The sequence below is a fragment of the Panicum hallii genome, chromosome 5 (assembly GCF_002211085.1).
Source record: "Panicum hallii strain FIL2 chromosome 5, PHallii_v3.1, whole genome shotgun sequence".
Taxonomy (NCBI): Eukaryota; Viridiplantae; Streptophyta; class Magnoliopsida; order Poales; family Poaceae; genus Panicum; species Panicum hallii.
In genome coordinates, this window is record NC_038046.1 from 20407972 (window position 1) to 20421287 (window position 13316).

At 47.2% G+C, this 13316-nt stretch overlaps 1 protein-coding gene across 1 annotated transcript; it reads right to left on the reverse strand.

Moving 5' to 3' along the window:
• LOC112892548 lies at positions 1 to 1587 on the reverse strand. Its single transcript, XM_025959687.1, has 4 exons — positions 1487 to 1587; positions 1225 to 1374; positions 476 to 1112; positions 1 to 291 (listed from the first exon to the last, which is right to left on the reverse strand). Exons 1-4 carry the CDS (start codon positions 1585 to 1587, stop codon positions 1 to 3), a joined length of 1179 nt encoding a protein of 392 aa, XP_025815472.1.
• Positions 1588 to 13316: the final 11729 nt, after the last annotated feature.

The following is a 13316-nucleotide window of genomic DNA, read 5'->3' on the forward strand; positions in this document are numbered from 1 at the left end:
TCAGTAGCCCAAGAAACTGCTGCCATGGCCGTGCCGTTCAGCACTGCTCGGCGGCGGCGGCGGTCGCAGCGGGTGACGATACTTGTGGTCGTCGAAGCTGAAGATGCGATCCATCACGTTCACGGCCGCCGCCCTCCTCCGCTTGTAGCTCTCCTTGAAGCACGCCTGCCGCAGCTTCTTGGTCCGCTCCGTCAGCTCGATCGCCGGGTTCTCCTCCATGAGCGCGCAGTACGTCTCGAGCGCCGCCAGCTCATGCTGCACCGCCGCCGGGTTCATGCCGGTGCCCATCTCCTGCACGCACGCGCACACGCAATCACGCACGAATAATGGTGACTGGCCATTCGATCGGCATTCACGGTGAATCGATCGTGTGCTTCTCTCTGCACGCATGCGTGCGGCATCGATCGGTGCATATGATCCGTTCGTGTGCAGAGAAGAAAGCGTGCGCGTTGCGGAGGAGGCGATCGATCGTCACCTGGACGTTCAGGATGAGGGACTTGAGGCTCTTCATTTTACGGTGAGGCCACCGCGCGATGCCGAGCTCGCGGCAGCGCTTCTTGAGGACGGTGAGCCCCACGTTCAGCTCCCGCGCCGCCCTGGTGATGGGCATGTAGAAGTATTTCCTGAGCTCGTCGAAGCCGATGTGGTCCAGCCTCGTCTTCCCGTGCGCCGGAGCTGATCGGTGGTCGACGCTCCTCCTACCGCGCGGCCGCGGCAGTGGCGGCGGCGGCGGCGGCACTAGTGCGGCCGCGACTGAGCTTGATTTCTGGTGCTCCCCATGGCGACTCATGGTCAACTCCAAGGCATTGGCCCTTGGTCGGAAAGAGTCCGCGATGGCCATGGGCTTCTGATCCTCGTGTACGACGTCGACGCCTGCATAGTCTTGGCCGACGGTGTGCTGACCTGCCGGCGGGATCATCTTGTGCTCGTCGGCACTGTCGAAGGCCTCCAGATCAATGTCGCCTAACGGCAGCAGGAGCGCGTCGTCGAGGCCCACGGTTGCGCCGTCCACAGGTACGCGTGGGAGCTGATTGGAGAAGTACGGCTCGCCAGCCGGCGGCGGTGGCGCAGAGAATATCGGCAGGTCGTAGTAACTGTAGCTCTCGTCCCCCCTGAAAAGTACCGACGACCTGACCTGTCAGATCATAATTTCTGGAATGCTAAACGACGATTCCGAGCGAGACTCCATGATTGCTGGAGTAGAAGTACAAAGTACAAACTGACCTCAGACTCATCAGAGCCGACGACGGGCAGTCTGCCGCGGCACCCGCAAGCGCGCCGTGGCAAGAGCCCTCGATGAGTCCGCCGCCGTCGCTGCGGCGCAGATGACCGGGCGGAGGAGCGGCGGCGATCGGCAGACGGTAGTCTTCCGCGCTGAAGGCAAGAGAAGAGATCGAATTGCGTCGATTAAACTCGCCGGAGGAGATAACGAAGATCGATCGAGCGACCGTTCTCCAAGAAATTAATCCAAGGAGTCTGTACTGACCTCAGCAAGGCGAGCGGCGGCGGCGCCGAACACAGCGGAGGGAAGTCGTCGAGGCCGTACTGGTACCAGTCGTCGTCGCGGCCGTCGCCGCACGGCGCCATCTCCGACGCCAACAAGCACCACAAGGATTCGAGCGAGCGAACAAAAGCTTCAGATGGAGGGAGGGAAGGATCCTACAGATATCCCACCGTGTTGCAGTGGCCTCTAACGCCGAACCCAGGAAGGAGACGACAGGCACTCAGGCAGTAGCAATGGCAGGAACACTTGTATATATACTGGCACACTAACGATCGATGAGGAGGAGACGAGAGATGATGGGAACGGGAGAAGTAGTGGCGCAGTAACTGCGCAGTGATCCTGGGTGGATTCTGGCTGCGAAACCGATCCCGGCATTTACTGGGGTCTGGGGCATTGCATGCCGGCGTAGATCGATAGTGGGAGCACGCGCGCGCGTGCCCGCGCGTTCGCGCCTTCCCAAAGCCGGCCCCGAGAGCGAGCGAGCGAGCTCCCTCCATTCACTCTCCCGGCGGCGCAACGCATGCTAGCTCTCGATCGATCGGATGGATGGATGGATCACAGGCCATTCACCGCTCCTCCGGTGTTCGTGCTGATATGATGCGCATTCACTCGCCTCTTAGCGGTGGTAATTGTGTATTTACATTACACGCGTGATTAGCTCTCTCTGCGCCGCGCCTGGGCACGTGGATCGATCAAGTGAGACGTGCTACACATCGTCTGACTCATACAGGGCGCACTGACACGAAGAAACGCATACACAACCTACACCATACTCGCATATCCACGAGGGACCGTACGCGACGCCACGAGAGAGAATAGAAACATAAAAAAAATGAAATGTAAAGTGCAACAAGTAGCTCAGAGAGTAAAAGGACAAAATCGTAGAGAAAGCGAACTCTTAGCACAAATGACTTTCTACCGAGGTGCTGAAAATATCGTGCCTTTCACCTGGTCCCTGCTTGTTCGATCTGGCGGACATCTAGATTGATTTGGTACCGTGTAGCTCGGATTCGCCGTCTGGATGTTCTCGATTTGGCCCTGGAGCTCGTTCTGCCACTGCTCCAGCCTCGATTTGGGCACCCTGGTGTCAAAGCTGTGCCAGCAGGGCGCGGAGATCATCAACTGATCGACACGCTGGTGCCCGCCTAGTGCAACCGCCTGCGCGATGAAGTGAAAATGGATAAAATGATTCTCCGTTAACCTCAAGTGAACAGTAGTTATATAGGACAGTAGGTGTATGCATGCACGTGAGGGCAAGGAGAGAACGAAAAAAGATGAATGATGTAAGCACATGCATGCATATAATTTTAAAATGAGAAAATATCGTAGTTTCAAAATCGACAATCGAAATCAAAATCTGATTACACGTTATGTTTGTTTCAATAAAAACTTCAAAACAAGACCTCACACCACTATATTTTAATAATATATTTTTTTAGAGAAAATATATTTTAATGTATTCTAATTAGCTTATGATGTTTGCAAAAACTGCTTATGGCTTTACAAAATATTGTTTCACATACCTGAGTTTAGTTAAATGGATATTGGTGTTCATGTTGTAAAGATAGATTGTTTGGTGTCATTTAATGGATGAGGGTAAACAACTTTGTTAGGTAGGTAAATGTATATTGCATGATTAATAATAAGTAACTTTAGCATATCAGTTGAGCATTTTAACTAATTTATTTTGGTATGTTTCCATTATACATAAAGCAAATTACGTGTCTTTGAAAAATATTGTCGAAACTGTTTCGAAGGTCTCTTCGAAAGAGATACAATTGTGCAATCGGAATTTAAATTTGATGAATGGTTCAAGAATTACAATTTTTTAAAATTTTGAAATTGCTTGCATGTGCCACTACGCGGGGGGAGGGGGGTGTGGTTAGTAAATTTAGGTTGCCGTGCAATAGGGCAAATGCACGATTGGCTGTAAAAAAATCATTACCAATTATATAATATATATCCAAGGACACCGCCGCGCTGGATCGGATGGGATAGTCCCTTTCGGTTCGGTACAGACGTGTCCTTCATCATTAGCACATATTAGTACTCATACACATATTAAAATTTTTAAGGCTTGGCTAAAGTTTAGCCCATCCTATTAGCACTCCCGTTTGGATGAGCTAGTGCTAAAGTTTAGCAGTTTCGCCCATTAGCACTTGGATACAAACTAGCCTAATACATGTGTTAGTCACGTGTTAGTGCTAATTGATCATACGCCTAATTATTTCTAATGTTCTCTTTGGTCAACTTATTTTGTGTAAGCTTCATATAATTTTTGTCCTTCATTCTTGAGAATATCAGAAATAATGGGAAAACTTCTCCAAAATCCCGTAGGAAAAATTTGAGAAGAACTGTAGTGCCTATCAACATGCCATGGAAACTCTCTTAAACCTGATAAAAAAATAAGGAGAAAATAATACTATATATATTACTATTTTATTATTGACACATATGAGATTGTAATATCCTTCTCCTAAAATTCAATGAGAAAAATATGAGAAAGATTAATATAACAACAGTAAATAACCGGCCTGCCCGACACCACCATAACCGGTCCAGCGCACCCCACCGCCTCGCCGGCCGGCCCAAATGAGGTCCAACCCAGCACCGCCGGCGTGCCAGCCTCTCCATCCTTATCCTCATCCTGCATCCGGGGCGACTGACTAGCAGGGCTCGCATGCTAGCCACCTAACTCCCCTGTTTCCCTTTCTCTCCTACGACCGGTGACTTCGTGCTCTGCTACAAAATACCGTAACAATATGGAGTCGTGGCCGCCAATCCTCGCACGATTCCTTTACACCTACTCGCTTCTAGCCTTGGCTGCTGCGTTTGCAAGGGATGCATACCACGCATCCTGGCTCGAACGCCGAGCTGCACCAGCCTCATATCCAGCCACCAAGCCCCAGCGTTGCATCTACTTAAACCTCCCATGTTGTCGGACCCTAACCCTAGAGCTCTTGGGGTTTTCCCCTCTCCACCTGCCACCACCTAGAAGCACAAGAAGCAAGGGAGGAAGAAGGAGGAGGGAGCACCGCCAATCTCGATTGCAGAGCCGCCGCATCTACTCCAGGTCTGCCCGCGATGACTTACTGCCGTATCGCCATTTTCCCACATCGCTACCTCTTCACGTAGCCCTATGGCGAGCCTAGCCAACCACCCATGCCTCTCCCCCATATGCTCACGGTAAGTCGAGTGACGCCGTTGAACCTTCCGCATCCACAAGCCACCCAAGCCTTAGCTTGGCCTTCGTGCTGCCCATTTTTGCAGAAACCTTGCATGCCGAAGCCCTTGTTGCAACCATGCCCCTATCGCGGGCTCATGACACCAATGCATGCAGGCAAGCATGGTCATGTCACGGCTATGGTGAACCATGCGGATGCGCACCAAATTTCACGGACCCGCTCGAAAACCTGTAACTTTACGCATGCTCGCGTTCTTCCCCACCAGGCCTAAAGGCCTTAGCATTGATCCACCTCGGTGCCATGGCAACGTGGGCACAGAACCTAGCAGGCCATAGCGCAGCATCGCAATCCATGCACGTGCCGACATACAGGCCATTGGCCAAACACCCCACGTGTACCGTCAGCTCGAGCAGACCGCCGCGACTATATGTCGCTTGTGCTACAAATCCGTGATCCATCACCCACGCGCGTGCCTATTTCGTTCTCTTTCACATGGCCCACGACGGTCCAAGCGTTCCCCATCTTCTTCCTCGATGTTGCCTCTGCTCATCCTGCCATGGCTAGGGTTAGGGAGGTTCGGGTTTCGGGGTCTGGCTTGCCTGGGCCTCCGGCGAGGTTCTAACATCCTGGTTGTAGAGGGAGGTCTTGGGTGGAGGGTAGCCGGAGTGGCGGCGTGTTGTGGGCCCCGCCGGCCGCGTGTAGCGGGAGATATCCAGTGGACGGGGGAGGAGGCGGGGGCGTGATGGCGTGAAGCTAGATTAGGCAGCGGTGGACAGTGGTGGCGAGTCTCCGATGGTGGCTGGTGATGGTGAGCCCGTTGCCGGAGACGATGAAGGAGGGCGGCGCGGGGGAGAGATGGAGTCAGGTTGGGTGGGTCAGCGGCGGCGGATCTGGCGGCTCCTGCCGCCGAAGACGAAGCTAGAGGGCGGCACGGGGGCAAACTCAGGCGACATGAGGAAGAAGAAGGTACTGTGGGCCGTCGTACTCGTGGGTTATAGAACTGGTGGCCCGCGAAGCTCTTCAGGTAATGAGTCCAGATTTTGTCACCTGCAGTGACGCATAAGCACTCCCCGAGCGGAGGGTCCACTGGTGCCTCTGCCCGCCTAGGCCCAGAGACCAGGGGCCTTGAGCCACCTGGCCATCGGGCCATCAGACCATTATGCCAAGTATATATGCACCACTAAACCTTCCTGTGTAAACCCGTGGATCCTCAGGTCAGATATAACCGGACCGGCCCATTAGCCTTGGGCTTTATCCTTTTTTCGGTTTCTTTTTTTTTCTTGAGGGGGGGGGATGTGTTGGGCCCGTTTCGCAATGAGTTGGAGATGCTGACCATGGATTGGTATACGTTGATCAGTCAACACTGGCACTAGCAGAGGTCATGCTGATATCAGCACCTGTTGACCCCTGATGATGTCATGCTAATGTCATCACACCACGTGGCACGCTAGAGGTTGCCACATGTCATTGTGTGGTTTTTCCTAATTTTTAGAATTTGGATTCAATTTCATAATTAGATTTTTTTCTTTAAAAATTCATAATAAATTAATTAGAGCTTAGAGAAATATGAAACTAATTCCATAATTCTTATAAAATCATGGCTTACGTGTTAGAATAGGAATTCGTGTTATTTCGATCTTCTATGACTACCTTTTGGAGTAATTTGCACTTTGGTCCTTGTATTTATTTTAATTTGCATATTAGGACCCGTCGAGGAGAAGCTTATTGAGCCGCAAACACTAGGGGTATCTTGAGAACTACAAAGAGCCACAAGGTTCACGTCCATCCTATTTTTTGAACACGTGTTAGCTAAAATGCTATCACTTTACCTTAAGCATAAGATTTTATGAATCTGCATAGCCTTACTTGTAATTCTTTACCTTGTACTCCCATTTACACTTTACAAATATATGAAATACTATTCTTTGATTGCATGTGTATACATGCATGTGGGATGGATGGATACGATTTCTTGACATGAGTTGGAGTACTTTGGAGGAGTTAGTGACCAGAGCTTTTTAGTGGGGGTGTTGATGCTAGTTACGGATCAATTTCAACTGTCAATTGATCAGAAAATTGGGACAATTAATATTTTTTGCACGCATATTTATGCAAAATTATGTCAATTCCACATATCCCCTAGAAAATAGTGCTATGCAGGAATTTGAGCAGAAATGGAGTGAAAACATACCTTTGAATCCAAGGCACAAAACACTGACCAATCATGAGCAAGCACGAGGATTGAAGGACCCACATGACAGCCTAAACACACCTCAAGAGCAAGGAAATACACTCTCAATCCAAGGCAACACCTCTTCGACCAATCAGAACGATCCGTTCTGCCTCACATGGATCAAAGGGTCCACTAGAGCATGCAACCGACTTAGGACAGTGCCAATTCACCCACCATGGACCAGAGGAACCACATACCAGTGACCCTATCAAAGGCCGTGGCCAATGACGGTTATACTGGTTCGGCCGAACCAGTTTTGTCACCATCGACCTTTCCCTTGCATGTGGTAACTCCTTATTGCTCCTCAAGGTCGGTTCTAGGTGACTTCAGCTATTTCGCCGACCAAGAGCTGTTGTGACAAGGATATAAGTATTAGAGGAGGGGCTCCTAAATGAGACACACATTCACATTGCTCCCCTTTGTGCTCTCAAGTTCGTACATGAGCTCTAGGCTCATTCTAGAGGTGTAGTGCTGCCTAGGCGGTGTTAGAAAATAAGGAGAGAGTGAGGGGAAGTCGGGGAAGTGTTGGGTTTGTCGGTAGTCTTTTCCGGCTTGTACCTCGATGGATGCTTATCAATCAAAGTAAGTGTTCGTGACTTCTTTTGTGCTTTAGTTTCTTAGTTAAGTAATAGTTCTAGTTCCTTAGTTGTTTACTAAATTAATAGTTTACTAGTTTAGTGGGTGCTCTAGTCTAAAGCTAAGCCTAGAGTTAGTAAAAGACGGTATAGACGTGGTGTCTAGACTAGACTTTACCTGTTGGTTGTGGTATATCCCATGGTTAGATGGGGTAGGCAGCAGAAGGTCACAGCTTTATCCATCTAGCATAACCTTCCCTGTTTGGGTATATCCCAGTGCCGTATTACTAGAGCAAACCTGATCTTATCCAGCAAAACCAGTAGCCCGAAGTAAACAACTAGGACAGTCCTATCTTGCCTTTGAATTCTAAGCCTTAGGAATCCTGTCTACCCCTTTCCTCTAGCCAGTGTGGTGTTCTTGGATGAACCTGAACCTTAGAGAGTATACACACGTTTCTCAGTGGATACCATACCCTGGAATACTATTGGATGAAAGTTACAATGGTATCTGTACGCTTGCAGATTTATTTGTGGGCAAGCATAGCTTAATCCAATCCTCAGATTGGGTGCTTGGAGTGTGTGTTTGGGTACACTCTACAGAGTACCTATTCCAGGTACAATACACTTGGTGGATACTTTTAGTTGAGGAGTTGGTGGCAAAACCTATAATGGATGCAGTTGCGGACCACTGTGGTGGATACACTTTGGGATGGTGACGCTAAGGATAGAGTGGGTGTAATTATGCCTCATGGGACTATGTCAAATGTGCACATCATTGTTGACGGTCGTTAAGTACCAAAATCGCCTATCAATTTGATCAGAAAATAAAGGGAAATAATGGAGAGCTAATATTTCTTACATGCATATTAGTTTAGAATAATATTTTTTTCATATGTCCCCTAGATTTTATTGGTATGTAGGGTATTGAGTACATTCAAGTAGAAAACACAACCAAACTGGCAAGAAGCACAACTCCGACAAATCACATGTTGCCACCTCAACCTCCCATGGATCAAAGGGCCTACAACTCGACTAAAACCGACTACTTTAGCGCTAGGCTAGGACAACCAACCTTGAGGCACACTTGCCAGCCTCCCTGCCAAAAACGGTGGCCAGAGGCGATGCCCTTGGTTTGGCCGAACTAGTGGTGGGCCCATTCACCCCCGGCCAGCACATGTCAGCTCCTGGTGGCCTACTAAAGTTGGTTACGCCTGCACCTACCTGAATTACCGACCAGAATCGCCTTACTCAAGGCTATAATTACAAGGGAGGGGGCTCCATTTAGGACACACGCCAAGAAGCTCAATCACTCTTGTCTCTTGCAATTATTCCTTAAGCTAGTGAAGTTTAGGCTGAAGTAGCTCTAGCTCGAGTTCCTGGGATTGCCAAGAGAGAGTGGTTTGGCTTTATTACTTTTCTCTCTTTGTAATTCTCAGATATGTTTAATAGAGTTATCTTCCTTATCTTTAGATATGCATGGTTCATATACTGATGTGTCAGATGTATGTCCCTTAGTTAGTTTATACTTGTACCATATACCTTGCATGATTAGACGTGTAAATTTAGTGCCATGACATCGGTCCAGTATTCATCATGTTTGCTCTTGTGCAATGTGTGTCGATCCGGGGGATCGTGGCTCAACACGGGGTACTAGAGTATCACTTTTAATGCAGGCATGTGGCCTTGGTTGGTTAAGCGTTGCTGGATGTGGATCTACCCATGTTTGTAGAGGTAGGCGGAAGATGGTGATAGCCATATCCGTCCTCCATAATCCTCCACGTTCAGGTAGGACATAAGAGGTCCATAAATTAGTCGTGATGGGCTGGTGACTCCTCCGCCTATTACGTTCCGATCTGGTCTCTCGGTAGTGCCTGGGAGTCTAAAGCTGGGTCCTAATCATGTGTATATGTATGTGTATGCGTATGTGTATGTGTGTACAATATAAACTGTGCATGTTTAGATAAGGAGTACATAAGTCCTTAATAGTTCTCTTCTACCTTTCTCCCTACCTAAATTTTCTTGTTGAGCTTGAGTTATCTTGTGTGTCACACTACCTCCATATCATATTATACTTACCCCTGTTTGTACATTAGATACTCAATCGAGATTTAATCGTTAACTTAGTAATTCTTTAATTGTCATCTTGCCTACAAAAATATAAATATGGCACCATGGATACTCACGAGTAAAATCCTATGATGGTATAGACGTGCGCTTGCAGATTTATCTATGACCGTAAAAAATACTAACAATCCTTCTCCCAGTATGAGGATGGGTCCGGCCTGATGCTAGCAAGTGCAGTACCAATCCTGCAAGCGGATATAGTATCAATGTAGGGGGAGGAGGTGCTGACCTCACATCCCCTAATTTTCTATGTCCCCGAGCGGCCTACGGCAGAGAGGTCATTGTCCTGAGGTGACCTTGTGCTGGAGAATGTGCCCAATATCCAAAAGCAGGATGGTACCGTAACTACTAATGCCTTCAACCGATGGGGCATCGTTCAGTCGGCTGATCTCCAACTCGCTTCGTTTTTAGTGGGTGTAGCAATACAACCTTGGTAGAGTAAAAACTATACGTATAACCGTATCCTCAATCATGGACAACCATACAGTTTGTTACTCCAACTAGAGTAGAGTTACTTAATTTCTACTTCCCTCTAGTGGTTACTTCCTATCTTCGAACGACTGCAATGTGAGGGGAGCAAGCTCTCACATCGACTTGCATTTGTTGAAAGGTGTGTCGGATTTCTAGTCTGGCAAGCCCACTAAGGATATGCCTAGGTGGTAGATTTGAAGGAGTGGGGATCGCAGAGGTAAGAATTTCGATGGATGCGAAGATGCAAGGATTGAACATGTTTGGACTACACGGAGTGTAATACCCTATGTCCTATGTGTGGATGGTAGATTGTATTGCTTCTACTCGACAAATCACAATTCTACAGCGAGCTATGGGCTAGGGTTCCTATTTGGTGTGTCTGAAGACTAGCAGGATCTACCTGTAGGTTTGTTTTACCAGGAAACAAGTTGGGTAAAATTACTAGTACATGATCGAAGAATCCAGCTAAGATCTAGCTTATTTAGGGTGAAACTTGTGGTCCACGTCAACTGGTACGCGTAAACCGCACGCCTCGAGTGTCACCTGGGCCTATCTCCTGGAGATCCGGATCATTCTTCGTAGGGTACCCGACGGTCTGCCTCCATCAAGGTGTGTGTTGACCGGGAACCTAGAGTGCCGGGATGGCCCGTGTCTTGGAGATGTGAACAATGGAATTACTCTTTTTCTTGCTCCTTGTGCATAGAAAACCTAAGCCAATCGTTGTAATTTTTATACTAGTTATAGTCCACTCAAAGTTTGCACATTGCGGATGGTGAAATGAGCCTATACCATTTCTTGGGGATAGTTTGTGCAACTACAGGGTCAGATTCCAAGCATGAGTTCAACCATGACGGTTGGTACGACATATGGGTGTAGTGCTATGCTCAAGGATGCCTATGAAGTGATATCACTAAGAAGGAGTTGAAGCCTAAAGCTTAGCTACCATTTTTGCTGGATTTCTCTTTTCTCGTTTAGCCAAAGGGCATGTATCAAACCCATATTGCAATCCTCTGGATTATGTAATAATCCCATGTGATGTTTATCGCTATGTATGGAGGTGATAGTCTTCTAAAATGAGTTTTGTACGGGGTATCTATTGATTCTGGTAATACCGCAATCTGGTTCATTTCACCTGGTATTAGAGTAGTACTTGACCGTAGCATGATCCCTAGACATGATTGTTAGATTTAGGAAGTTCTAAACAATTCTATCTACTTTGTATACTTCCTTGAACTACTTACTTCCTCTATCTTCACTTGCTTCCCCTATTTTGACTCATTCTCTTACTTATGCTGACACTACTCTTACGTGATTGTGTGTTATGGAGGCATACCAGACTACTGGTAGAATGCGAGGCTTGTAGTGAAGCTGAAGTTCATAATATCTAAGGCATCAATACATTAGTTCATTGCCTCAAATACTACAGAATTCAAGGGTTAATATATAGCTCATTTGAATCTTTAATGGCATCAATACATTAGTTCACTTAAGTGCATAAGATATCTATTACGTTAGGGGTTCATTTTTTCGGTCATGATGACATAAAAGATTCAAACAATGAAAGGAATTTTAGTGTTCAGCATGGATGGCAAGAAACTTCGAAAACGTTAATATGGTGGTTCTAGAAAAAAAACTCTACAAAATTGTTAGATGGTACTCCGTTCCAAATTGTAGGTTGTTTTGGCAAATTTAGATGCATAGCTTTTGCTATGCATCTAGACATAATATGTATGTAGGTGCATATTAAAAGCTATTTATTTAAAAATATCAAAACAACCTACAATTTCAACTGGAGGGATTTGATTGCAAGATTCAGAAACAATTGTCGTTGGGAGAAAAAGGTGGAGCTGGACGCCCCACTGCGGATCTCGAGGAGTGGCTGAAGCAGGCCGCCACCAAGAGCCAAACATGGTGCATCATTGTGTGACCATTGCTATGGGGTTCCACGCCGCACTCGACACCCTCCTCTGCAGCACTGGCGCCCCAGTGCAACTCGCCGAGGATGGCTTTGACCCCCTTGCCGCGGACGAAGCGAAGTCCTGCTACTTTGTTGAGGGCACAGACGTCGGCGCAGCGTGGCCACAGCGTCCCCGGTAAGCAAAAGTGAGAGTGCAGGGCGTGTGGTGGTGCTGGTGCTGATGTGTCAGCACCTGTTTCTATGTAAGGCATGCGAGCCTCGGTGGACGTCAGTTGCGGCTACCGCTGTATGTGCCACAGTATGTCAGTAAGGGAGCATGGAGTTATTGAGACAAAGAGAAAGGGGAGGGATGGCGGGAGATAGTGGCGGAGGAAGACCTAGGCCAATAGGGCCATGGGCCTAGACGTTGGGCCAATTTCTCCACATTGTAGCTACTGTAGTATAAGCGGTCCAGCCCATCTAGCAAATCTTCTCCACTGAGTGACCCTAGGCGTGGATTTGGCCCCGCTCCGCTCCTGGCGGGAGAAGGAAGATGACATTTGGCTAGTGGGTCTGGGGTATTTCTATCCTTTTATTCTATTTCTCTCTCCTGCTCCACCAGAAAATCAATATTCTAATAAAGGTGGTGCCTTTGGGAAATTTAAACGGCTCATTACACCTTTTTCCTCGATGTCCCACGGCAAATCGACATCATTTTGCATGTGCTGTAGCAAAACTTTACCTAGTGTCAATGCAATATGCTAAGAGGGGGGGCAGCTATGCATCACTTCAGGTGATGCAAAACACCTTTGTCGCCTAAAGCTGCCGCTCCCTACCGACATGTTATGGGCTGCGCGGGACCATTTATTGTAATATATATATATACATATTCTTTTAGTCCTAACTGCTAGACCGTTTCCATGCATAGCTTGGTCCTAAAGAGGGAAGAGATTCTGTTCATGCGAAAAAGACAAAGATGATAATGTCACCCACGTGCATGCAAATTCGAAACTAAAAAAAGCTATAAGTATTAAACCGAGCATCCAAATTAAATTTTGATTGCACTATTATATTTCCTATGACACGATCTTCAAAATAAGATCACACTTGCCTATGTTTGCATGATATTTTAAAAATCATTTTATAATAATAATTAATTAATTTCGGCTACTGGGAACAAATATTTTAACAACAAGAAGAAATAATTATTTTGTATGAATAAATGCTTATTATGTATAAAAAAATTAAATATAATGAACAAATAATAATATACTACGAACAAAATATTAAACATCACGAATATTTGATTGTATAGTATAACTAATAG

Coding starts and splice junctions, on each gene's coding strand:
- LOC112892548 (XM_025959687.1), bottom strand. CDS start 1,587: ATGGCGCCGTGCGGCGACGGCCGCGACGACGACTGGTACCAGTACGGC. Junction 1,113..1,224: donor TCGGCTCTGATGAGTCTGAG/GTCAGTTTGTAC, acceptor GGTACTTTTCAG/GGGGGACGAGAGCTACAGTT. Junction 292..475: donor CCCTCATCCTGAACGTCCAG/GTGACGATCGAT, acceptor GCGTGCGTGCAG/GAGATGGGCACCGGCATGAA.